Source organism: Cheilinus undulatus, linkage group 2 (genome assembly GCF_018320785.1).
Source record: "Cheilinus undulatus linkage group 2, ASM1832078v1, whole genome shotgun sequence".
Classification (NCBI taxonomy): Eukaryota; Metazoa; Chordata; class Actinopteri; order Labriformes; family Labridae; genus Cheilinus; species Cheilinus undulatus.
The window spans coordinates 49,672,914-49,699,857 of NC_054866.1; the positions used below are offsets into that span (position 1 = coordinate 49,672,914).

The window sequence follows — 26,944 nt, forward strand, 5'->3', positions numbered from 1 at the left end:
GAAGTTCTTGTATAATGCTTTTCTTTAGGAAGTGAAAGACGACACACCTCTAACAGCTTTAAAATCTTTCAGGGACGTTACATAAGAAGAAAAGCCTCAGTGGTTACACAGATGAGCTTTGTGCATGTAAAATGTATATGTCTATGATACATAAACTACAGTTACTTGGTGCTTTATTACTGCTCTAGTTCTGCCTAATATACAAAATAAAGTTTATCGCCCAGAGACGACTCATAGAAGTATTATGAGGGAGAAACCTGATACCCCTCTTGGTATTAAAATGTTAATTGCAGAATAAAATTTGTGAGTTTAGTCGAGGATGCCTGTTGTGTTTGCATGTCTGGCATTCCATTAGTTTTCCTGCAGTAGCTATCTCCTATCTGTGCCAGCCTGTGTGGGCGTACAGCTGAATAGATCTGCATGTGAATGGATGAATGGAAACCATCATGAATCCTGTATCCCAGCTCTTCTTCTCTGAATAGGTAGCTAAGTGGCTGAAGGTGATTCTGCTTGTCTTTTATGAATATAACAAATGAATCAACAACAAAAACATAATTTGTTAAGCAACAGTAACGCTCATCACTCTTTTTTAGCGGTTTCATGTTATTAGAAGTCATTGCAATGTCAAGACTCACAGTGTGACAAACACAAATACATTTCAAAACAAAGGACCACGCCCTGCGGGACGTGTCCTGCTGCTGCAGTCTGGATGTGCTGTACGTCAGAGAGTGTGGGTGCGGTGATATTGAGTAATGACCGGATATGTGGCACTGATCTCCAGCAGGGGAGTGGCATAACCTTGAGCCATCCTCAGCCCCTCTAAATACAAACGCTGACCCACAGTGTCAGTCCAGTTTCCTCGTCCTGTGGCTCCCGGCCTTGTGGCCTCAGGTCGGTGTGTCCTGACATATAAACACATGCACCACCCATGTCACACATCACAGCAGACACAATGTCGCCACAACACAAAACAACACAACAAAAGAGAGATAACGGGGACAAAAATAAAGAGGAACAAGTTTTCCCTGTCACTCAGATGACTAAAGCAACGGAATAAAGATATTTAGCTTCATGGGTCAGGAAATTCAATTATCATTATGTTCCAGAGCACAAGTTAAAGCATATTTAAAGAGATACTTCAACATTTTGGCAGATTCGCCCATTGCCATAATTCCTATAGTCTTAGTAATAGGTTCGTTACCTTTAGTTGTCAGTGCAAGCTATTTTTAGAACGGTGCTGGCGAGTTCTGAGCTGCTGTGCCAACTCAGTGGAGTCTTACGGTATTCCAGCTTTCCTCATCAAACTCATCAAATACACAATCCAACAACTCCAAAACGCTCTTGTGGACAAGTTGTGACCTGCACATTCACCACGCTATGAAATAATAACATATAATTATGTAAGATTACGACACATGAAGGAAATACTCGGAACTACTTTCTGAGTAAACCACGGAGTGACACAGTGTGCGCCTGTGGCAGTGCCGTAGTTACTTGGTTGTTCTGGCTTTGCATTTAGCTTTAAAACTCTGTCTCCGTCTCGTAATGTTCCATGATTATTTCATAGCGTGGTGAATGTGTAGGTCACAACTTATCCATGAGAGCTTTTGGAGTTGTTGGATTGTGTATTTGATGAGTTTGTTGAGTGAAAGCCAAAAATACCGTCTATCTCCATAGCGTAGCTGCACAGCTGGTATATCAGTCCCCCCAGATCTAGAAACAGCTAGCACTGACAACTAAAGGAAACAAATCTATTACTAAGACTGTAGGAATTATGGAAATGGGCGAATTTGCCAAAATGTTGAAGCATCCATTTAAGGTTTTTTAAAGGTTTTTTTTTTGGTGTCAATAAGGGAAAGTAAAAGATGAACTACTCAAAAGAGAATCAAACGCCCCATTTATATTTTACATGAATGATGTGTTTTGGGCATTTGGATACTGCACTTTAGTACAATATCCATACTATTTATCAACAACACATCTTCAATGACCTGACACTGGGACTCACTTGCCCACCTCTCATGCAAACAACGGCCCATAAATCATTTCCATGGCTTCCATTTGTGCAGTGAAGCTAGTGGCAATAAGAATAAATGGGGGATAGTAAACACAGACTATGTCAAAACTTTTGATGTTTAGGCTACACATTTTTATGGGTATTGCCAGAAAAGGAAGACATATGGGAACAATGATCTGTGTTTTGCTTGCTGGTCCATATCTGTCTTGTTGCTTTACCTAAAAAAGACAAAAATCACTGACATAAGCTTTGAAACATGAAAAAATTCAAGTTAACTAGAGATGTTCCGATACCATTTTTTTCCTTCCCGATACGATTCCAATACCAAGGCGTTAGGTATCGGCTGATACAGGGTCTCAATCTAATCCCAGTGTGAACTTTCTGGACTGATTGTGCAGACCAGCAAATTATTTTAGACCTATATTTGACTCCACAAATAGAATCATAATGTACAGCATCTTTGTGACCCTAAAGTTGTTTTTCTGCTGATTATTGAGTTTTACTCCTAAATATTAAAATAACAATAATACAGGGGGTGTATCACAGGCTCTCTTTATATCATGCTCTGTCCGGGCAGCATCAGGTGATTATGGAACAGTCTGCAACTGGCTGACAGACCCCCACAAATAGTACACAATATGGCGGTTAGCATTCGAGCTAATGGAAATAAACGATCATATTTTGATTAAATGGATAAAAAAACGTTCAATGTCACGTTTACTGGTGTGAATCTAATAATTAAACTCCCCAAAAGTCCCATGAGCTCTAGGCTTGCTGAAAATGGTGCCGCAAAGGATTCAAAGGCATCAGTAGCATCAATGGGAAAGCACAATTGCTAGCTTCAAGAAGACCATTCTCTGCTGCTGCAGTGGGTCCTTTGCTTCTTCTTCACTGCTCTAAAAACAGTAGCCCATGCATGAAATGCTTTCCGGCAGCAAAGAAGAATTGATTTCCAGATTATAGTGCAAACATTTAACATGGCTAAACAAAGCTAAATATAAAGCTAAACCAAACAGTATCAGATCGGTGCATAAACTTGTGTTTTCGCTGTCACCAATACCTGCATTTTAAGCAGTACTAGACGTATTTCCGATACTGGTATTGGAATCGGAACAACCCTAAAGATAACTAACTTATTACCTGAAGTTAAATTCTGCTTACCAGCACACAAGGTGTCAAGCAGAATTACCAGCCTTATATGCTGAGCTACTGTTCATGTTAAGAGAACAAGTTCCTGCAAAATGTGTCTGTTTAAACCAGTGTGCAGTGGGCCATGGTTCATTTAGTCCCATGATCTGGTATCTGGCCTATGAGTGTCCCAGCTCTTTTGTTGAACAGTGAAGAAACAGTGCTATTAAAATGTTAAAGGGTTCACCTTATCAGAGATGTAAAACAAGTTAAAAAGTAATAGAGTGGAGATATCTATAGATACCTTGCTGTACTGGTGTGGGATGTTGTTTCAATATTATGTTTCATAAATGAATCATAAAAGCTCAACTACACTGGGAATATCTTCTAATTGCTGCATAACTAGTTTCTACCATGTTGTCTACAGGGGTGTTGTAATAAAAAGCAATCGTTATCATCATCTCAGTATGACCTTTTGTATCACAAAGTCCAACTTTTAATAGTTGTTGCAAATTGAGTGGTGAAAACAATGCTCAATCTACTGAGATCTTAGGAAAAATGTTGGAAACAGCTATGCTTAAGTTATGGAACACCACATTATTTCCCCTTATAGCACATGCATAAGTCAAAAATACACTGAAAGTCCCTGATGATTTAAGTCACTGAAAGATTCAACATTTAATTGCCAATATTTGAGCCTACAGAAACTAACAGCTAGATTTTCAGTACCTTTTCAATATGACATCACTTATGGCAAAAAGAAAAGATATCCTAATGACACTTTTCCATAAGCCTTGAATCTTAATCTCCAAACATGTCAGTTAAACATCAAATACATGTTGTTCAGAGCCGGTATACATTTTATTTTCTTTGCGAGTCAGCATTTATGATCATTTCCTCCCAAATCTCCAAACCTATCAGTTACTCAGCATCTCTGTCTCAACCCTTTCACATCTCCGTCATCCATCACAGTGTTTCTGAAGAGCACTGGGAAGTTACACTGACACAACCTGCGTCACTTCCTGTCCTGGAGACCGAGATGTCACTGTGATGACAGGGGACGTGTCACATGTGCACAGCAATGCTCAGAGAGCACTTCCTGTCGGGCCCCATATGGAGGCAAGAGCTGCCAGAACAACGTGTCAGTGAGAGAGACAGAGAGACCGTCTGAAGCCCAGGCTCCTCCAGCTGACAGAAGTCTGCTCCTAAACTGTCATCTGACTGTGATTTCTCCACGTCAATCCTTAAAAATAAGATTTCAAGTGTGTGCACCAGCTTTAGACACTAAAAATGTGAGATGCAGTTGTACTTAATTAAGTCCAGCGTCATTTTGAAGGGACAAAGAGTCTTGATGATACGAGAGCCAGTCTTTGGAGCTTCCTAATCACTGCAAACAAAGCAAAATGTACCAAGCAAGCCTCTATTACTGATCTTCCAAAAGCAGTGTTAAAATCATTATGTTTGCTTAAGTTTCCTCACAGGAAATAACCATTTAGAGATAATTATTTCATGACTGCTAAGTAACACTCAGTTGTACATGCAGAGAAAAACGTGGGAGGGAAACATGATGAATGACGATCACACTGAATGAAAAATGACTTTGAATTTTTGAATAATTAACACTTAAAAGCTGCTAATAGCGCTGACTTTCTTAGAGCATAAATGACCTCCTGCTGCACAAGCTGAACTCAAACATTTTTACCACATAAATGAGCATGAGCCCCCAAACACCACTTTAAGTTAACCTAAATGAGCAATAGTGGAATCAAAAATCATATTTGTTTCTTTTCTTAAACTATTAATGCAATCTGTTTTCTTTATTAGAGAGACTTACAAACTACAAGAGCAAAGCAGCAGCTCAAAGACATTGCTCAGCTTCTGACAGACGTATTTAAGCTCCTACAATAACCATTATCCAGACAGTGAGTCAGACCAGTTTGACCATACCTCCTTTCACTGTCAGGCACACCATGTACAGCATATCTTCCTGGAGAAGGTGGAAAAATGCTTTTCTTAGTTGTGATTCTAAATGGTGGCCCACGGTTCATTATGGAACTGAATATGTAAACACATCTGTAGGTCATTCAGTCAGAGTCAGCTCTGTGGTTCAGTCCTCTGCATCAGTGGTTTTAACCTTTTTAGCCCATGACCCCCAAAATAAAGGTATCAGAGACTAGGGACCCCCACTGTACCTGAAGGTGGTTGAATACAGCCATCCACATTCAAGAATAGTCATGTGGAGACAAGGCCGCCCATTAGGGGGAAAAAAGCCCAGGCAAACTGGGGGCCAGCAAAATTACAGTCCATTGTAAAGTTAAGCTGTGGTATTTTATATTTAACATAAATAATAACCACTCTTATCAAAGAAACAAATATCTTTTTAATTCATTGGCGCAGTAAGTAGCCCTCTTAAAAATGTTAATTCTTTTCTGTAAAACAGGATGAAAATGCATTGAAAATAGCTAAAATGGGTTAATAATGGCAATAAACGCTGGGAAAGGTGGTGAAATTGGAGTTTAAAAGTAGCAGAAATGGGTTAGAGGTGCCAAAAATAAGATAAAGGTAGCAAAAAAAAAAAAAAAAACAAAACTGAATGGCAAAAATGGGTTAAAGTGGCAAAAATGGGCATATTAAGTGGTAAAAGGGAATTTAAAAAGTGGAAGAAATGGCATTAAAGTAGGATAAAAGGTGGAAATTTGGTAAAACAGGACGGAAAACTGATGTAAACCAGCAAAAAAGGGTTAGCTGAGGCAGAAATAGGCAGAAATGAGCACATAAAATTGTGAAATGTGTTAGTAAAGGGGGGTTAATAGAGTTAATAATGGGTCAGCAGAGACAACAATAGACAGAGAGTGGCAAGATTTGGTTTAGAAGTGGCAAAAACAGGCAGAAAAAGTGGTGGAAAGAGTTTAAAACTGAACAAACTGGTTTAACTGGCAAAAATGTGTTAATTTTGGCAAAATTGGTAGGAAAAAGTGATGACAACAGGTTGAAATCTGGCAAAATTGGTGTAAAGTGGCTGTAAATTTAAAAATATTCCTAGCTTTTTTAAGGTATCTGGAGACCCCCTCTCAGTGTCTGGCGACCCCCAGTGGGGTCCCAACCCCAACGTTGAGAACCACTGCTCTGCACCATCATTTCAGGTGTCAAAGTGTTGCCTAGAGAGACTAAACTTTGTATGGTTGTGGCCTCGGTGTGAGTGGGTGTTTGCATTAGGATAGATCCCGGTAAGCAGGTTGGCACCTTGCACTGAACCCTGCAACATCAGAATGCATGGGTAAAGTGGCACAAGGCAAGTAAAGAGCTTAGACTTGTCTATTAAATGCTCTATAGAAGTGCACAGCATAAATCATCCTGGACCGGTATATCTTCCTCTGGAAGTAAGGCCTGCCAGCCTTTCAAGATCCTATTTTAAAGCTGAGTTTGGACACCCTTGTCGCTTATTTGATGGTATTATACCAATCAGGGTGCAATATTTACACCACTGATGTTTTACCTTCAATATGAATGTCACAAAGTAATAATGGGAGGATGAAGTGATTCCACTCTGTGCATCAGATGACAGAAGCAATATAGAGGTGAGGTGAGACAGACAGACGTGCATATCTGACTGTGTAGATGTGGATCTCCTGCTGTGCTGTGCTTTTTCAGGCATCCACAACACTGGCACTATGCAGGGATGCTCTGTGAAATGGGCTGCTATGCACCACAATGTCCATGTGTTTCCCTTAAACCAACTTGGAGTAGATTTGAGAGAGAAAATGCCAGGATTTTCTTCATCATGGTGAGTAATATCCAATAACTATTACATGAGTCTGAGGACAGCCATCAGCATGCTGGCTACTGTAGTCCTCCTGTCAGACATCATCTGGCTCCAGCATGCAAAGTGTAACTAGACTCCTCGTTCTGGACAGTGCTAGACAGCAAACACACACACATAAACACACACAAGATGCTTTCTGCGAGCCTCTGGAGACGTGCCACATTACTCAGCATATCATTCAGTGCATTGACTGTGATCATCAGAGCAGGCTGAGTAAAGGGTCAGATTTATTCTGTAAGGATCAACAGCAGAGGATTAAAGAGCTGACTCACTCCTCGGCTAGACTTCGCCTTCTCTCTCCGTCTCCACACAGACTGGTTCTCCTCTGTTTCTCAAACGCTGTGTCACTGCAAACTCTCAGATAGATCTTTAAGTTTTCACATATTTCAGCCGACACATTCATGTTAACCTTATATTTTTGTAACTGTGGCTGATGAGTCTAATGATAACATCCCAGTCATCATAATATCTACAATCTGATTTCTTTATTGTAATAACAAATCAATTATCTTCCCAAAAAGATGCATCATGCATATTTGCTAAACTTTATGGATTACTGCCTAAGAGCACCAGCAGCCTCTGGTACATGTGGTGTTTCCTGAACACTTTCAACTGATTTTTGGTGTCATTTGACGCTAAAATTTCTCTCTAAATCATCCCAGAATTAGGAAAACCTACTTTGACATAAACCAGGCTCAACTAAGAATCAGATCCTTTCATACATTACAGCATTAGTTCCCAACCTTTTTTTACCTCAAGGCCCCCTCCCACTCATAACTAAAAAAAAAGCTTAGCACCCCTAAGACCCAATTTTCAAAAATTAAACATCAATTGTAATTGTTTTCATTGAAAAAATACCAACATAATTGGGCTACACACATTTTTCCCTGACAAAATACTAATGTATAAACTACCCATTACTATGACTGTGTAAAATAAAGAGGCTCTATAAAAAAAAAAAAACAACTCAAAATTCTTAAGTCTAAAATGTTATTACAAGAAAAAATAGATATTGTTTTTGCCTTAAATGCTGTAAATGTACTTTAACCACTTTTTCAGCTTTCTTGAATTTTTTCTTACTTTACATTGCTGTACACATTACATTCATGTTTTAAAGCTTGACATTTATGAGTTTCTGGTGTCAAAATTGAAGCCTTTTTAAACTTTGATATCTTAATTTTTTTCCTCATAAATGATTCACCTTTTTAAATCCTGAAATTCTGAGTTTGAGTGCTTGTAAATGCACAACTTTATCTTCTCTAAAATCCATTTTTTTTTCCCCGAAAATGTTTTTGCACACAATTGAACAGATTTTCTTCATTTTTCAGCTTTTAGGTTGGCCCTAATACATCCTGTTTCTAATCATGGTTTTAACATACATACATACATATATATATGTACACTAATTTTGACAAAGTCAGAGCAGACAGAGTCCTCCGCCTCCCCTGAGATCTTTGGAGCCCCCCCAGGGGTGCCCAGACCCGAGGTTGGGAACCACTGCATTACTGCATTATGCATGTAAAGTGCTGTACTACTGCTTCTTTTTCTGACATTATTCAGATGTTCTTTGACCCAATCTAAAATCCCACACTAGGCTCTAGCCCCCATTTTTTTACCCAGTGCATCTCAGTGTGCCCCCTTTCTACAGCCCCCTTTCATCCAGCACCCCAGAGGGAATGTTTTCACATGCAGAAAACTCCCAGAAAACTTTACAGACTGAAGCAGTGACACCGAACGAGGTTAGGGTAAAAACAGACTAAAACATCTTCAGTAAACCATGCAAAAAAATGTTTAATGTTGCCGTATTAAGTTTATTGTAGGAAATGCAACAGGATCTCCATTCCAGAAAAACGCTCCAATTGAAGATGCCGATAAAACTTTGAGTAAACAATGGTTTGAGATTGACAGTACAGTTATTTACTTGCCTTGGGTGGGTCGCTTAAAGAAACATGATATAACAAACAGTGTCCCATTTCTACAGTAATGATTCTCTGCTCCTTCTACCGGCCCTCAAATGAAACTAGAGACAAGGCCACATCCAAGCCATGGGCAGAACCACAGGCTATATAAAAATTAGGGGTGGGTGAAAAATTCAATACAGCATAGTATTGTAATATTTTTTTCTGGTGATATATATCGTATCATCTCATCCACCAACTATCGATTTTTTTTTAATGAATTGCTAATATGAACTGAAGTCTATGATAACGGAAAAATAAAATCAATTTTTTGGACAATTGTTTGTCCAGTGAGGTCGGCAGAGTTGACGGTCATAGAGCAGGAGAAAGTTAGTACAACAAACATGGCAGCACCAGGGGGAGGACATTAGGAATGCAAGCAGAGCCCAAATGAGATGAACATGACACATGAGGTTTGCGAGAAGTGATACATGAAAATAAAAAACTGCAGAAATACAACAAACTTATGCTATGCTAAATCAGCTAAACAGTTTAAAAAATGGTATAGATTACAAATGTTTAAAAACGCAATAATATTGAATCATGACCCTAGTATCGTGATAATATTGTGTCGCGGGGTCACTAGGATTCCCACCCCTAATAAAAATATGGACATACACCCAGGGATGTCAACCATTGTTTCTGAAGTGGACTTCTGAAGTCCATAGTCCATAACAGAATAGCTGCCTCAAACTATGGCTGTGTCTGCATACAACTATATACTATTTCTACTATACTAAAACATTGATTATTAAAGTGTGTTGAAAGTCAGCAGGGGAATAAAAGCTGTTTGGGTAACGTAAATGAGTCTTAAAAATATATATGCCCTTAGTTACACGAGATAAGAAAAAGAAACTGGTGTAAGTTCACACAAAAATCACACAAATTCCCTAATTCATTTCTTGCCTTTCATTTGGGATGACGGGGGGTGCATTGGGGTGGAAGGGTATCAAAGTTAGTTATCGATATCTGTGCTGTAGTACAGTCCAGTAGGTATGACATGGGCTGGTGCCGATACCATGTCAGTTTGAAACTCTGCCCTAATGCTAGGTGGGACCCTGAAGGGGGAAATGGTGGCAGAAAGGAAGACAAATGTTGCAGTGGAGCCAAAGGAGTGCTCATGTTTTGAGAATCAAATAAATCCTAAATGCGGTACCTTCAATTGCCAGCTTCAAAGTAGGAAGAGAAGGGACTCCATCATGTCTGCAGCTGAGTCTCAGGTAAAGTTATCCTCAGATTTCACACGGCTCTAACGTCTTTGTCTGCCAAGATAGGCTGTGAAAAGTTCTCCCAAACTTTGTAGTAGGTCCCATTGGTTAAAAAAGTAATCCAGTGCTGAAGTCCATGTTAAAATCAGCAGGATAGATGTTAATTAGCATACTTAACAAGCTAACTCACGGTTGGATGATGATTTGTTCACGTTGCCTGGGAAATTTCAGTGTTTAACATGCCAAAAACTCAGTCTAATTCCATATTTAGTATAATTACTGTGAAAAATTGACATTTTAGACACAGCATAACCTTCAGTCATCCTTAAAACAGGCAAATAGGTGATTGTGGAGCTGAAGCTGGCCTTATGCCTCCTGACAAACGACTACTGAGAGCCTATCAGTCAGATCAGACACAAATCATTATGAACAACTCTCATCCAAAATCAATAAGGATGAGTTATAAAAAATTCACCACCCATACAGTGTGTGCCAATCAACAGGTGAGATCTTCAGACCAAGTTGGGTTTTAAAACCAGACTGTGAACAGGTTGGGGTTGCTGCTTGGGTAGAAATAAAGGAGGGGAATACGACTAGAGCTTTGTTTCTGCTCCGTCTTCCACTTTATATGACTCAAAGAACCTAAAGATGCTAAATATTAAAAATTAAAATCAGCCAATTTGATTTTACAGAGAAAGGAACAGTGGAATCCTGAGATTTTTAGTTTATATTATTCTTGGAAAGCGTCGTGTTTTCATTCAATAAAAATGTCCAAACACAGGTTTGCTGATGCTGGTCTTTAGGACTACAGCCAGTCTGCAACAGTAAACTATTATGACCCAACTGTTAGAGGAAGTCATGACAAAGCAGATGGCACTCAGTAACACTATCTCTCTGCCATTAAATGAAGCAATAATGCCCAAAATACCCAACTCCCCAAAAGGAAAAACTCAAATGACAGATGTAGGGTGAATGGCTTTATCACAAATGTGTTGTTTCTGATGTTTTTCTTTAGTTACAGATCCCCCATCTGCAACAGACACGCACAAAAAAACAGAGGCAGCTGTTTCTCATAAGGCAATTCCTCTGGTTTACAAGAATATTACAACATAAACCACAAATAGACCACATAATACCAAAACAAGTTCAGCTTTAAGCAGGCAGTAGTTTCAAAAAGAGACCTGATGAGGGTTTTCTATTGATTGATCAGTCCAAACTTTAAAAGATGACTGCAAAATAAGAAGATTGCACTTACGGGAAAGATGTGTAGAGTTGCAGACATCTATGTATATGGAGGTCAGAGATAAAGTTTTGGATACAAATACAGAAATCTCTGTGAATATATCCCTTTGAACCATTAGACAAGTCAATACATCAGTTTTGTTTGTCTTCTTAAGTCTTTTCCAGACTATGACTTCACATCCATATGTGGAGAAAAGTTCTAATGAGAAACTGAGAGAATAATACAGTTGAAAACAGACAAAAGAGAAAAGGAAGTGCAGATGGTGTATCTGAATGTCTTTAACTGCAGCAGCTCAGGCCTGAGAAGGCGCGCGGTAAGCTGACACCTGAGAGCCAACAGCCGAAGAGCCCCACTACTCGACAAACACAACAGAGCGACTGTGTGCTCCCACTGTGAGACCTTTCTTCTTGTCTGCCCATTCGTTTTTCTGATTGTGTGCATGATATGTTTGTCTGCAGGGGTCTGTGTGTGAGTGTGTGTGGGGGGGCCCTGTGAACAGCGCCGTTCTTCACATCGTAGCCTAATCTCTCGACTCCCCACCTGTTGAGCGCCGGTCACTGACTAACCTCTTCACAAGAACTGCAGGACTCCTGTCAGGAAAATAATGGGTGCCGACAAAAGCTGTGGCAATGACGATACTTTAACGGCTGTGTACGTTTCACTGCCAAACTTTTATGTGATGATATGATCACTCTTTGTAGCGCACTTGAGAGAGAAAGGGAGAAAGAGGGAGAAGACTGCTGGTACGCCCCTCAAACAAAATCACCAATTAAGGTGCAATGTCTCATAATAACACTGAAGCTTCTTATGCCTTTGTTGTAATAACTTATCTTCCTTCACTCATAGTTTATGATGCACATGCTAATATGTCATAGTCAACCAGCCTCCACACAGACAGATCACCTGATGTGACAGCAGAACATGTCAAAACACAGGCAATATAATATGAGTGTTTTTGACTTACTGCTCATAAATATTGTCAAGTGTGTTCTGATTGTCAAAAGAGCAAAAACCCTCAAAACAAAACTACAGACTGAGATGAATCTGATGAGCCACTGTTGGAGGAGGTGAGGGTGTTGACTGAGCAGGTTGAAGCTGAAAGATGAACCAGTTTATACTTATTCCCCCTTTGCCCAGGAAGGTACAGGTATTTGACTAAAAACTGCTGCATTTGCTACTTGGCTCATTTAATTTTGAAATAATTAAGAAGTGGACCTTAGTTCTAAAACAAAGCCAACGCAAAAGTGGCTTAAAGCTGCTTTGTTTCTAAAGTTTTTAATTGGCAGGGCCAGGAACAGAAAACATTTCCCCTTAGTAAACATCTTCCTCATAAGTTTATGGTTTTATTGAATACCTTCAAGTCGTATTTAATACTGCAAGTGGTTAGTGATAAAGCTGAGTGTGAGCATGAATGTTGAGGTCTAGATATTTCAGCCATATGACTGACTGGCAAGGTTGTATTCATTTCTCAGACTGGGACGACTCCAACCAGCTCTCTGCTACCCTGAACGGGACAGGTGGTGTAGATGATGAACGGATGGGAATTCTTCAGGTCTGAGCTACCTTAAGTTTGGCTACCAAAGTGACCTGAAAAATGTCTTGTTTAAGGTTTGGGTTTTTTGCTTGTCTTTTATAATTGCTTACTTCTTTACGTATCCATCCACCTATTTTCTTTCGCTTATTCAGGGCTACATCTTAGGGTGAATCCCATTTCTACCCCTTAGCCCTTGTCTTAGCCCTCCCCCTTGGTTTTGCGTGTTCACTTTTAATATATATATATTTAAACTGTGTTTATGTATCTTGGTAGTGTATCTGCACTGCTTTGATCTGTACAGCACTTTGGTCAACCCCGGTTGTTTTAAACGTGCTTTATAAATAAAGTTTGAGTTGAGTTGAGTTGAGTTGAGTTCACGTCAGGTGAAGTGGTGTCCAAATTATCTTTTGAATCACGGGGTAGGGCTAAGGGCCAAGGGCTACATAGCCCTTGAGATGAAGATTTTTCAGAACCACACTTGAAACCAAGGGATATGATGAATTTCTCCTCCATGCACTGTGTTCAATTGTGAAATGGCACAACAGACTACGAATTAATTCAATTATTACCCAAAGTTCACGACCCTAGGTAAGGGTTGGAACAAAGATCTACCAGACCGTGGTAAATTCAGAGCTTTCCCTTCCTGCTCAGCTTCCTCTTCACCACCGTCCATTACAACATCTACAGTAGTGTCAATGCTGCACCAATCCACCTGTTTTTCCCACGGTCCATTCTACCCTTAGTCATGAACAAGACCCCGTGATATTTGAAATCCTTTATTTGGGACAAAGACACCCCACCAACCTGGAGGGAGTAATCCACCATTTTTCGGCAGAGAACCATAGCCCCAGACTTGAGGTGCTGACCCTTAACCTTCATCCCATTATTTATCTACATTCAGTGTCTATCCATCCATCTATGCTCTTCCGTTTAACCAGAGCCAGGTCTTAGTGGCAACAGGCTAAGCAGGTCAGTCAAGACATCCCTCTCCCCAGCAACATTTTCCAGTCCTTCCTGGGGGATTCCAATGCATTCCTAGGTCAGATGAAATATTCAATACCTTCAGGTGGACACACCCGGAAGACCCCCACAGGGAGGCAACCAGGAAGCATCCTGATCAGATGCCTGAACCACCTCCATGGGCTGTAGCAGCTCGACTTCAGTTTCCTGTAGATGTCTGAACTCCTCATCCTATCTTTAAGGCTGAGCCCAACTGTCCCCTTAAGGAATCTCACTTTGAGCGCTTGAACCTGAGATCTCATTCTTTCAATTATTACCCAAAGTTCATAACCCTAGGTGAGAGCTGGGACAAAGATCTACTGGACCATGGTTAATTGAGAGCTTTGCAAATGACCAATGCAGAGACCGCATCACTGCAGAAGCCGCACCGATCCACCCATCGATCTCCCACTCCATTCTTCCCTCACTTGTGAACAAGACCCCGAGACACCTGAACTCCTCCACTTGGGGTTGGGATCTCATTTCCAACCTGGAGAGGGTATTCCACCCTTTTCCGACTAATGACGATGTATCTTACCTTTTTTAAATGGAGTCAAATGGTAAAAAGTATTAAATGTCTCTGGTGACAATAAACAACTTAAATTTTAATGAAAATTTGTTGCTGTAATACCTTTACAAACGTATATTAAATATCTGAATAAATCAAAAGATATATTGAACTAAAACCATATCTATTAACAATCAAAATAAACACAGGTTTCAAATGGCATAACAAGAGATGGAAAAGTTATGTTAAAACTGTGATGCAAAAACCTCAACAAAACCCAAGAAAGTAAAGCAGTACTTGTGTTAGTCACACTAAACCGAGCAGGGAAAGTAAATACTTAATTTCTCCAAAACCACCCACTGCTGTGCTCTTGAGCAAGCCATTTACAGGAAGGTCTGCCAAATCTCTTAAGCTCTTTTCCCAGGACTGGCCTGATGCACATTCAGACTTAACTGCAGCTGAGTCTGCTCAATGCTACAACAGTTAGCCAATGTCTACCACTGGCAGGTTTCACTGGACCGTCCTAAAAACGTTGTCTTTCTCATGAGTATCTTAGTGAATGAAAACACTAAACAGCTGGTAACTCAGTCACCTCTCCAGGGATTTAAGCCAAACGTTCCCATGTAGCTTGCCCACCTCTCTGATATTTGGGCTGCTGTTGCACCAAACAGATCTCAGTTGGTTTAAGCTGGCAGATTTACAAAACAGCACACGTCAGCAAGGCATTGTAGCCAATATAGGTCATCTAATATCAACCTGCCTAATTTTATACCAGTCATGCATGGTTCAGTTGGCCTCAGTGGACCAGATGATTAAAACCCTGGAGCTGTTTATGACTGTATCTGATGTGTTTCTAGGTAAAACGAATGCCAACGGGCTGGGGAATCAGAGCCGGATGCCAGCTTTTGGGTAACAAGTCAGGACAGCGTGCTCGTGAATCTTTCTCTTGTCCAGGGAACATAAAGCCTGGCTCTGCCCTGCGGTGGCAAACAGAGAGACATGCAAGCTTTTTGTACATGTGCACACAAGTATTAAGCTATAACTTCTTTTTCTTTCTCACACAAGGATGAAACCTCATGACTAGCCCTAGGCAAAACAGTTTGTCCATCCTTAAGTACAGGAAAAAAGCACAGGCCTACAGTTCATGCAGAGCTGCTTATTATACATTAAAGGACCTTTATTAACCATTACAGCTCTGTACTTAAAGCTTTACTCCCCCATGGTTAACCCTTACCTTAACTGGAGTCTACTATTATAATCCTAAACACAAGCACAAAGCGCGTTACAGCTGACGGCCAAAGTGACAAAATGTCATCACTTCACTTTCCTCATTCTTGTAACCTTGACAAACATAGATCCTTTAAGAATAGAAAAACAAAAGCAACAGAAACACAAGGAGACACAAGTATTTCAGGCTCTTTAGCCATTAAAAAAAGAAAGGGACACAAGAACAAAAGTTTCAATGCAAAAACTTGTAAGAAAATAAATACTGCAGGTTTAGCAGGTTAGGTAAAGGTGTCTGTGTGGAAACAAGGAAACAAATCTGATAGTGATTTATGACAACAGAGAACATAAACAAAGACAGGATGAACTGGTGTAATTTTAATTGAGTGATAGAAATATTACTGCATCAAAGCGTCATTTAAAGTGAGAAAATAAGATCCTACTTTGGCTGAAAATTAAGTTATTTATAGTTAGTTTAAGAGAAAGCAAGATTGAAACATGTTAACCCTTGAAGTAAAGGCGATCCATAGTATCCCACACATTGATGATAGGGTTGTTCCGATAACAGTATCAGATATACGTTCGATACTGATTAAAATGCAGGTACTGGCATCGGCTAGTACACGAGTTTATGCACTGATTCGATACCGTTTGGTTTAGCTTTATATTTTGCTTCGTTTAGCCATGCTAACTGTTCGCGCTATAAACCGGAAATCAATTCTTCTTCACTGCCAGAAACACTCCATGCACAGGCTACCGTTTTTAGAGCAGTGAAGAAGAACCAAAGGACCCACTGCAGCAGCAAAGAATGGTGGCTGCGTGACAATTTTTTCTGAATGGGATTGTTAAAATGCCTTCCAGACCAGCGCTGTCACACACAACAAAAAGTGACACAGTTTATGAAAAGTTAAAGAACTTTTGAACCATAAATTGTTGCCTCTTACTTGTTTTTCCTCTTGAAGCTAGCCGTTGTGTCGTCCCATTGACACTTTTGATGCCTTTGAATCCCTTGTGGCAGTGTTAATTTCGTCAACTAAAACTATGACGAAAAAGCCTTTATTTCCATGACAAAAACTGGACTAAGACTAACAAAAATAGATCTCTGATGACTAAAACTGACAAAAAACTAAGTTTAGTTTCCGTCAAGATGACTAAAACTAGACTAAAATGTTATGTAGTTTTTGTCAGACATTCAAAATCCATATTTCTTCACTGCAGCTGTATCCATTCTTCCTCTCAGCTGTAGAAAGCAGGGATCCCAGGTTTGGCAGAGTGCAGAGAACACACTAGCATGACTTGGTACCAGATTTAGGCAAGAAAATAAATGCTTAAAAGGAAAGACTAAAATGTAAGGACTTTTTATGGACTAAAATTAGACTAAAACGTTCGAGTTCTCATTGACTAAAACTAGACTAAAACTAAAAAGGACAGAAATGACAAAAATGTGGCTAAAACTACAATGCATTTCATTTAAAGACTAAAACTAAGACTAAAATTAAAAATACCTGCCAAAATTAATTCTTGTGGCAGCATTTGGAGCTCGTGTGACTTTTGGGGACTTTAATGATTAAATCCACACCAGTAAATGTGATACTGAACATCTTTTAATCCACTTAAATCGAATCAGGATAATTTATTGCCGCTAGCCTGAATGCTAACTCAAATGCTAACCATCATATTTGTTTGGGTCTGTCAGCCGGTTGCAGGCTGTTGCCACACTGCCTGAATAGAGCATAAGGGAGAGAGAGAGTGAGTGATGCCAGTCCAGAAAGTCCAGACTGGTATCAGATCAGTACTCAGTATCGGCTGATACCCAACACCTTGGTATCGGAATTATATCGGGAAGGAAATAATGGTATTGGAACATCCCTAATTGATGATACTTGGGTAAGCCACTTAAGTTTAATAAAGCCGCCCGAGTATATTTGCTGACCATTTTTACTTTTTAATTTGTATACAGTTATCATCACAGAGACATCTATTTGTTAATCTCTCTATTAAATGCATTGATTAAGGTCTCGTGTTGCCGATATCATGTACTTCTGCTTTCAAAGATAATGGCAGCAATATGCTACCTAATCAATAATACACCTTTACACATGCAGCCCATTTGCCATAATCATTGACAACATTAGCACTGATGCAGCAGCAGTTTGACCAGAACCAGACAATATTCAAAGAAGAGGAAAGAACCACACTAAAGGCTTTCCTTGGTGGAAAATATATTTTTCCTGTTCTCCAAACCTGCTTCAGCATGAGTATGACTAAAGCCTGCCACACAGTCAATGGTTTTAAAAATCTTTATCCCATTTACTTTTAATGTGAGAGACCCCACACATACCAACAAATAATCACATATTTTACCCTTTTGCTGGTGTTGTGTTTGGTGGAGAACAGGAGGATCAACAAAGCACCACATACATCTTTTTTTGCTTGTATTTTTTCATACTTTCTATCTTTAAAACGTGTTATCAAAAAAGTATTGCAATATTGAAAATCTTCAGTATAAATAAACAAAAGTGCTTGCTTTTTGTGAGGTGGAAAGTAGAAAAGCTCACTAACAGCCTTTTTATAGTGGGGAAACAAGGGGTTTTCAGTTAATCTAAAGGAGTTTGCAACAGTTTCCTAAACAAAGAGGATATAAAAGCTTTCACAATCGACAGAGCAGCATGTGATCCAGTCATTTAAGGTTAGAAAACATTGCCACCGTGTTTTAGTGTGTTTTATACTTAATTTCTTAACTCACAAGAAGAAACCTTGTCTTTTCAAGACAAACAGGAAACTACATAAACTACAACATCATTTTTCTTACATGAAAAATGTATTTAGAGATCAGCAACTAGAATATGGAGAGGAATGGAGGGCATGGCCCTAAGGACGCATGATCCAGAAACCTTGGACAGGTCAGAAAAAAGGAAGGTAAAGAGATAAAGAACAGTGAGAGGGAAACACTTAACAGAAGAAAAACAGGTGAGAGAATGTGAATTGTGGATCTTGTTGTGAAATCTCTGGCTGTCATTTCATGTGTGATGAAATAAATGATCATTTAAAAGGATGTCAGAAAATGACGAAACTACTGGACAATGAATACATCACTTAAGTTGTGTAACAGTGTCTCTGATGGTTTCAGGCTTCGCGGGAGGTTTAAAACACTTCCTGTTTTTTTCCACATGCTAAAACACTCGTGAAAATGCTGCCACTTCGATTCATTACTTTCATCTGTCTTCAAACCTCCACAGCTCCTGAGCAACTCAAAAGCTTGTGTGTTGATAAGATGTTGAGGGGCAGTTGAAGAGGGTGGGGGGAAGAGGTTATTGTGGGTATAAAAGACCCCCCCGGTTGCCATGGTGAGGTTGCTAACACGAGTGGCTTGTGACGGAGCATGCACAGCAATCACTCTGCTGTCCAGCCAACAGCCTCACCGTTCATCCTCTACTGCTTCCAGAAAACATTCCTTCACTAGCAGTTTTTCACAATACAGTATTGGAAAAATGCTCCTTCTGTACCTTAATATTCTTATTTTTATCGTGCGAGAAAAAACTGCTGATGTCAGAGAAGTTAGCTTTCTACTGTTAATTCCCACAAGTATTTACATGACTGCTAAATAAAATGACCATAAAATCATCCTGATAACTCCTTCATGGATTCTTCCAGCATTCTGCCACATGAAAACTTCTGAGCCAAAAATTAAACTGCATCCAGAGTAGACCCAACCTTTATTAAAAACTAATTACAGAGGCTTTCATTTTACCCAATGAACTACCTCCTAACCCCCACCTATGGTCCTGAACTCTGGGTAATGACCAAAAGAATAAGATCGTGGATACAAGCAGCCAAAATGAGTTTTCACTGGAGGGTGGCTGGGCTCAGCCTTAGGGTGAGGAATTCACACATCTGAGGGGGGGACTAGGAGTAGAGCCGCTGCTCTTCTATCGAAAGGAGCCAAATGAAGTGGTTCTGGAATCTAATCAGAACGCCTCCTGGGAACCTCCTTTGAAAGGTCTTCCTGGCACATCCAGCAAGGAGAAGACCTCAGGGAGGACCCAGAATTTGCTAGGGAGACTATATATCCAAGGAACACCTTGGAATCCCCCAGAAGGGGAGCATTTAGAGTTGATGACATTAAATAACTGCGCTCCAGTAAGCATTGTTTTGTCCCCCAAGAAGACGGAGAAACACCCATTGTCTCTACTTCAAAGTTTCTTCTCCTTCTTTTGGTAAACTAGCAGGTATTTCAAAGTTGGGTGCAGCAGTAGCTACCTAAACACATCAGGGAGGCGTCCCAAAATGATGACGAAGCTCTGTGACGTCACCCCAGCACTTGAAGGTGGGACAGGGCGCTTGAGCCGAGCTCCAAAGCAGGACATTCTGGGCACGGATGTCAAAAACCAGAAACGGCCAAACTGGTTATGAAAAAGTAAATCAGTACAGCTTGGTTTGGATAAGTGTGGCCAAAAGTTGTGGAATAGCCCCATTGATCAGCTTGCTGCCCCAGTGACCCGGCCCCAGATAAGTGGAAGGACGGATAGATGGATGACTGGAACTATTACCATGATGTCTATAGGCTGTGACTAAATTGCTACTTTGGAGAGGTTTATTTCAAGTTGAGGTAGTTTAATATTGGGTACAACTTAAAATGTTTAGATTCTGGCATATCAGCAAAAATCCAATATTGTGCATCCCTTTCCAAGAGTTCCAAGATAGGTTTGCTGGCCTCTTTTTAACTGGAAGCTGGTGTTCAAACTGGTGCCGTACAGCCTTTCTGACAAGAGAACTGGGGTTAAAAGGGGTTAATACTATTCAAATATCCCTGTTGAAATTAATGTCCATTTAGATGGACTTCAAAACTACTACTCATGCCAACAAGTTTAAGGTTGTGTAACTAGAAACAGCCTACACTTAAAATACGTAAATACTGTAAAATTTCTCAGTAATTTGAAGGGGAGTTTTGTTTTATTGTGCCATGCTAATTCAATTGAAATATGAAGGGCTTTATTTTCATGTAGCAACACTTTCTGAAGTCCTACATTTGGGTGTGGTCTGACACAAACACTCTAAACCATCCACATGACATCAAGATCAATTCATCCCACAGTGTCTGCCACCTCTCGAAGTGTGGCTGAGGCCTGGCGAGAACTGGAGACAATAAACACCTTGCTGCAAGAATCTGCAGTGAGTCAGGCGCACGGTCAAAGTCACACGGCAGGTTAGAGGCAAGGTGGTGGCATCTTTTCCACATGTACAGCCAGAGCTCAACATGTGCACAGCAAATGGCCCTGAGCACAAAAGCCTTGCATGTTTTTCCAACATATTTACGTGTTGTCACTTAAAACTCACCAACAGCCTGAGAGTATAACTGGTAATAATCGATACTTTTAACCTGGCACCCCAGATGGATGTGTGAAACATATCCATCTGGAAAATCTTCCATAGATGGCATTTGGGAAAGGGCAGTGCCTTTGAAAAAAACTCGAAGGGTGATTGGATGAATTTTATGTCAGTCACAACTTTACGGGCCAATCAGAGCAACAAAACACATGACGTAGCCGCTACCATACCAGCTGTGTAACACAAACCATGGCGACTGTAGACATCTCAGGACACGACTTTTCTCGTTTTTGAAAAGAAAATAATTCACTGCTGTTCTTTGTTCTTCTCTGAACGAAGAAATGTCGTAAAGTTCTGATAAAACTGGTGCTTTGGCAGCATCCACGCTAATCTCTTCCACCATAATTGTACCGCCTCTTGTCGCTGCTTGCTTACGTCACGACTCTGCTGTGCCCGAAAGCACTTTCACATGCAATTAGGAAGACTTGAATTATTGAATTCTGCATTTCTCAAAGTTGGGCTAACATACATAGATAATGCAGCTGGAGATCGATTTACTCTTCCAAACTGGACACTTTCTGGGCACGCTCTGGGCTTAAACCCCGAAGTTAAAAAGTATAAATGCTAAGAATTACTTAAGTCTCATCAGCCTTGGAATATCACCATGAGCTAGCTGACGCACAACTTATTCCCAACTTGCTAACTTCAAGTAGTCCAGTAGTTGCTAGCTCAAAAGGTTCACCTAGGGTAGCAGAGTCAGATATACTTCTGTCAATAAACCAAATCTCTGCCAGAGCTTTTGAGATAAAGACAGTGATCCAGTTCCTAACTAGATCCTAATCGATTTATAACCATAGCTCGACCTCACTGTGCCTTTAAGTATACTGAATATTTAATGATTTTTGTCACCCAAAAGATTGTGTTGAATGAACCCTGTCACTGCTATTAAAGGTCAATGCAAAAGCCTTCAAAGACAGTACGGAGACAAAGAGGAACAGCATCTAAACATTCAACATGTCTGGGATTGTGGTTCTTGCAGCATATCCTTAAAAATAGGAGGAAACTGGTCTGTATTTTGTCAGCTGCTGCTAAAGGAAGTCTCTCATTGTGACAGGTCAAATCAAAAGGAGTGACCATTTCAGGCAGCTGGATTGTTGTACGCTAGGTGCCCTTGAAATAAAGGGGGGGATCCTCCAGACAACTGATGTAAAAATATGGTAAAACTATTGTAGAGGTCAGCTAACAGGCTTTCTACAAGAGCTGTGAATAAAACATGATTTAAAAAACATTGTCCTTAGAGTCCAGTCCCCCCTAAACCCAGATACTGTCAGAGACAGAGGAACACTAAACCAGGCTAGCCTGACACAGCAGATTTTGCAGCATAATGCTGCCCACTAAGCCGCCTTTCACAGTTTCATTGAAGGGGGAACTGAACCAGATGGGGTGGAAGGGGCATAGAAGGTGAAAGAGAAGTGAGCAGAATCATAAAGGTGCACAGGAAAAGGAGGGCTGGGTGCAGGGCAGGCTGGGTGTGGAGAGGGCTGGGTGGCCTTGCATCAGATGCATTTATTATTGATCAGCTGGAGAAGTCAGGCAAACATGCGCAGTAAAAACACCGGTGGGTGAAGGAGGTGGAGGTGAAAGTCTCCAAAGATGTCTTAGGCACTGATTGATTACATCAGTAAATTTTAATGATTAAAATCAATGTTTTACACACAACTCTGCACCCATTCTTCTCTCTGCACATCTACATCTCTATCCAGTCCAGCCTGTGTGTCCAATTGCTACCCGTCCTAAATGAGCTAGGGGAGATTAGCACGTCTGTGTCGGTTAGCTTGATTGCAGCTGCTCTTTGCACATGGCAGACTAATCTCATGGCCTGAGGGTTCATGGAGCTGTTATGTTTGTATTTTATGGTGTAATGAAACATTATTGTGGTCTATTCCTGCTGCAGAAAGTGACAGCTGATGCAAGGTTAGGGCTGGGAAATACATGACTTTTTAAGATGGATTTATGTATTGTTTTTTAAATCAGATGCAGGGTAGGCAATATTGTTGATAAAAATAAAGATTTTTTTTTTTTGCATCACTGTGTTGTAATGATCAGGAATTGCAGCCAAACTCCTGCACACTGCACAAAAATCCTTGGTTATGTTACATTGGCAAGGAAACTTGCCATGTCCAAATGTGGCCAACATATTTATGCAATTAAGTCTGTGCTCTTTCTCTTATGGTTACAGATTTGACTCCCTACATATATATATTTTGATACCATAAATTATTCAAATGCTGGCTCATGTGACACACGTTATTTCAGAGTAAATTCATGTTGGCAACAGCTTTGCACAATTTGTACAGAGTGTAGGAGTTTGTAGCAATTTTTGATTATCAAAATGAAAAACGCCAAATGTTGTGAGTCTGTGACTTCTATTTTTCTTGCTGTGGTAACGGACAGGTTTTAATATTGTTTGATCTTTGCTACAGACATATCAAAGTTCGTAATTCTAGGATTCTGATAAGCATTTGTTTTTCCTTTATAAATAAAATGTTGAGATTTATATAGTGTATTGCGATTCAGCTAAGAAATATCGAGGTATCATTTTGGTTCGTATCGCCCAGCCCTGACCTATCCCTGCTGCTGAAGGTGACAAACAGACGCCCTGTGTTTTCATGTAATACTTACATGGTCTGGGTTCCGCTCGTTCCCAGGCAGTGCCGTGCGTAAAGACATTTTTGTCCCTGAGTTCGCCTTGTCGTCCAACGATAAAAGAAAAAGATGGGTTTTTATTCACAGGGGGTTAACAAAAAATACCACCCCTGGTTAGCCTAGTCACACCAGGCTCTGTATCAGGAAAAAAAACAGCTTCACTTCTCATACAATCATCATTGTCACAGTACTTGAAGGCAGCACAGATCACCAACACAGTGATCCAGCTTAAACTGATGCGTTCAAAAACAAAGTGGTAAGCTACATCAACCTCATGTCTGTTAGCTGGTGATGGTACCAACCCAGCCTCATCTGAAGGAAGGGAAAACAACCCCCCACGGATCTGCTTACTTTCCCCGATGTTATCGTACCATGTTGGTGGGCAAGGACTGGATCATAAATGAAACAATCCTGGTGGCTTTACTTCCAGCTGCATCGTCTCATGGCAAGAAACAGACGAAAACCCGACCATTGAGGCAAAAGAAGAGGTTAAAAGCTGGGGGAAAGAGCCAGTGGGAGTAATATGGAGTCTTGGGTTTTAAATCGATGAATAAAAGCGGTTTTCTCGAAGAAAGCGGCGGATGTTCAACCTCCCAGTCAGTCTCCCGTTCCTCTCAGTCCAATCCGCCCTTAGCTCCTCTTCTTCGGTTTTGTTGCCAGGGCTTTGGTGGTGAGTTCAAAGTCTCCAGCGTTGTAAGAGAAGCGTCAAAAACGTGAAAGTCCGTCCTGTGTTTCCCAAACATACCATTTATTATCGGTGAGAAAAAGATGAAAGAAAAACGGGATCCCCCCTCCACCTCCTGAAACACACAGTGACAAGGGAAAGAGGGAGGGAGAGGGACGTCAGCGATCACAACAGGCAGGGCTGCTGTGTCTCTGGCCGCGCATGCGCTCAAGCACGCGCTGTTCTCTCCGTGCTGTAAAGCTGCCTTCGTGGACTCCACATAAAATCCGTCTTTTGTGATGCGGAAGTGGTTAGGCGAAGTGTGAATTTAAGTTGGAACTACCGCAAGCTTTTTGATTGTCTTTTACAGTTTTCCATTAAAATCAACTCAAATAAACAGATCTGTTTTTTTTCCATGATGAAGTATCTTTAATTGAACCACCTGGGAATCTTGATACTGTCTTACTCGATTCTACCATATCAATTTCGCCCTCTGGTGGTTTGAATTTGTTCATGTTAAAAGACATGTAAAATGTCAATGACATTATTATTGTTATTCTTGTTTTGTTTTTTTTTCTTTTTTATCGAAAGCCTATTCTAACATCTGACCAGGGACTGCTGATGGAAACTTGACTAACTGTGAGATATTTACAGAAATGTTGATTGATGTGCATTGTCCCTGTAAGATAAAAATAAAATTATCATCACTTTACCATTGTTATCATTAGTACTGGTGAAACCTCCCTCCTGTGGTTACATGCTCTCATCTGCTCCTTATGGATAACAGGCATCATCTCTCCTAACTGAAAGAGGGGCTCTGTTGTTCTGATCTGGAAGGGAAAGGGCGATGTGCAAGAGCATAACAACTACAGGGGTACTACACTTCTCTCAGTGCAAAGCAAGGCCCTTGTACTGATACTGCTGAACAGGATCTGTGATCTGCTGCTTGAACACAAGCGGCCTGAACAGTCGGGCTTTACACCTAAGAGGTCTATGGTAGATCGACACCTGGCACTTCAGGTCCTCATTGAGCTCTTTTGGGAATTCAATAGAGGGTTGCTTGCAGTCTATGCTGACTTCTGGAGGTGTTTGACTCAGTTATTAAATGCCCTCTGGAGAATTCTGGAGCTCCGCGAAATCCACGTTCACTTATCCAGTTGATGTCTGCCCTATATTCTGGTACAGTGAGTGCTGTGGCTCCATCTCTGACTTATTTCCAGTTGATTCTGGAGTGAGGCAGGGGTTAAGCAGGTAATGAGGACAGGGAACTGTGGAGTGTCATTTGGCAATGTCCAGATCACTGATCTAGACTTCGCTCATGGTGCTGTGATCCTTGTGGAGACATCCTTGTGGGTGCTCTTAACTTGCTGAGTGAGGAGGCTGAAACATTGGGAATGCGTGTCTCCCAGACCGAAACAAAGATCCAGTCATTTGGGGATGTTGATGGAAGTTGTAGAGCAGTTCACCTACCATGGCAGCTTAATCCATCGATCCAATGACTGCAAGGCTGAGATCAACCGCAGACTTTGACTTGCATACTGGGCAATGGGTTCACTGAGAAAGACAGTGTGGCGTTCCTGGTATCTGAGCATGCAGCAAAAGTCAGAGTCTTTCAGTGGTACCTCTGGTCTTACTATACTCTTGTGAGGCCTGGACGCTGATTGGTGGCCAAAGATGCCGGCTAGATTCCTTTGTGACTTCTCTCCAGACCATCTTTGGGTATCAAGACTGTGTGTCTGATGCAGACGTGCGCAGGAGAACAGGGATGAAAAGGGTCAGCTGCCTCATCCAGCTGACTGCATACTGGGTGCCCAGGACCCTGTGGGCTGGTACAGATGCTGGTAGCCACCTTGTGTGTCATAGAGGGTAGAGTTGGGGCATGGGCCTGGCGGATGGCTGTCAGGGGGACAGAGCAGTACAGGGCCAAAGGTTGACACAGCGAAGTGCCAAACCGGCACATGCTCCCATACCTGATCTGACATAATTACTGTAATTATTATTATTATTAGTCATAGAAGTGGTATTATTGTTCTACGCAGTAGTAGTAGGGAGAGTTGTATTAATTTTAGCACTAATGGTAATAGTGTTTGGTCTCAAGATTAAGCAAATTGAAGAATAATCAACTTATCTATGATCACACATTCAGTATGAATCAGTATTACTCCCTGTTGTAGCTCCATATCATTTAAAGTTGCTTTCATATCACACATGAAAACTAAAAACAGAGCTGTGTCCTCATTTCCCCTACAGAACCTTTTAAACAGCAACCCTGGATGCAGGATGACGAAGCAGTTACTGAAACTATCCCCAGGCTGGAATATAAAGGGCATGGCTCCAAATATCCACAAGTTCAATCAATCCAGAACGAAACCGTCCTCTCCTATCTGCTTATATAACACAGCTTTTAAACCAGCAAAACATGTGCGCTGTAGCATCACATTGATCCACCTGTAGTTTCAAGAACAATTTTCCTGTCAGTGTGGCTTTGAATTGCACGATGACTTTTATTGTAAGAGTATAATTGTACCATGTCAAATAAAAACCATGTGATGCATTTTATTCAAAACCATTTCTCAAATGTTTTTTTTTTATGACTTCGAAACA

The 26,944-nt window shown here is 40.7% G+C and overlaps 1 protein-coding gene across 3 annotated transcripts in view; it reads right to left on the reverse strand.

Annotated features, from left to right (window-relative positions):
- mark4b (MAP/microtubule affinity-regulating kinase 4b) overlaps positions 1-24,506 on the reverse strand; it is a 105,212-nt gene extending 80,706 nt beyond the window's left edge. For all 3 annotated transcript variants that reach the window (XM_041810592.1, XM_041810601.1, XM_041810621.1), the window contains exon 1: positions 23,653-24,506. In XM_041810592.1, the coding sequence (XP_041666526.1) occupies positions 23,653-23,700 (48 nt within the window). In that variant the 5' untranslated portion in view covers positions 23,701-24,506. The remainder of the gene's footprint in view (positions 1-23,652) is intronic.
- Positions 24,507-26,944: the final 2,438 nt, after the last annotated feature.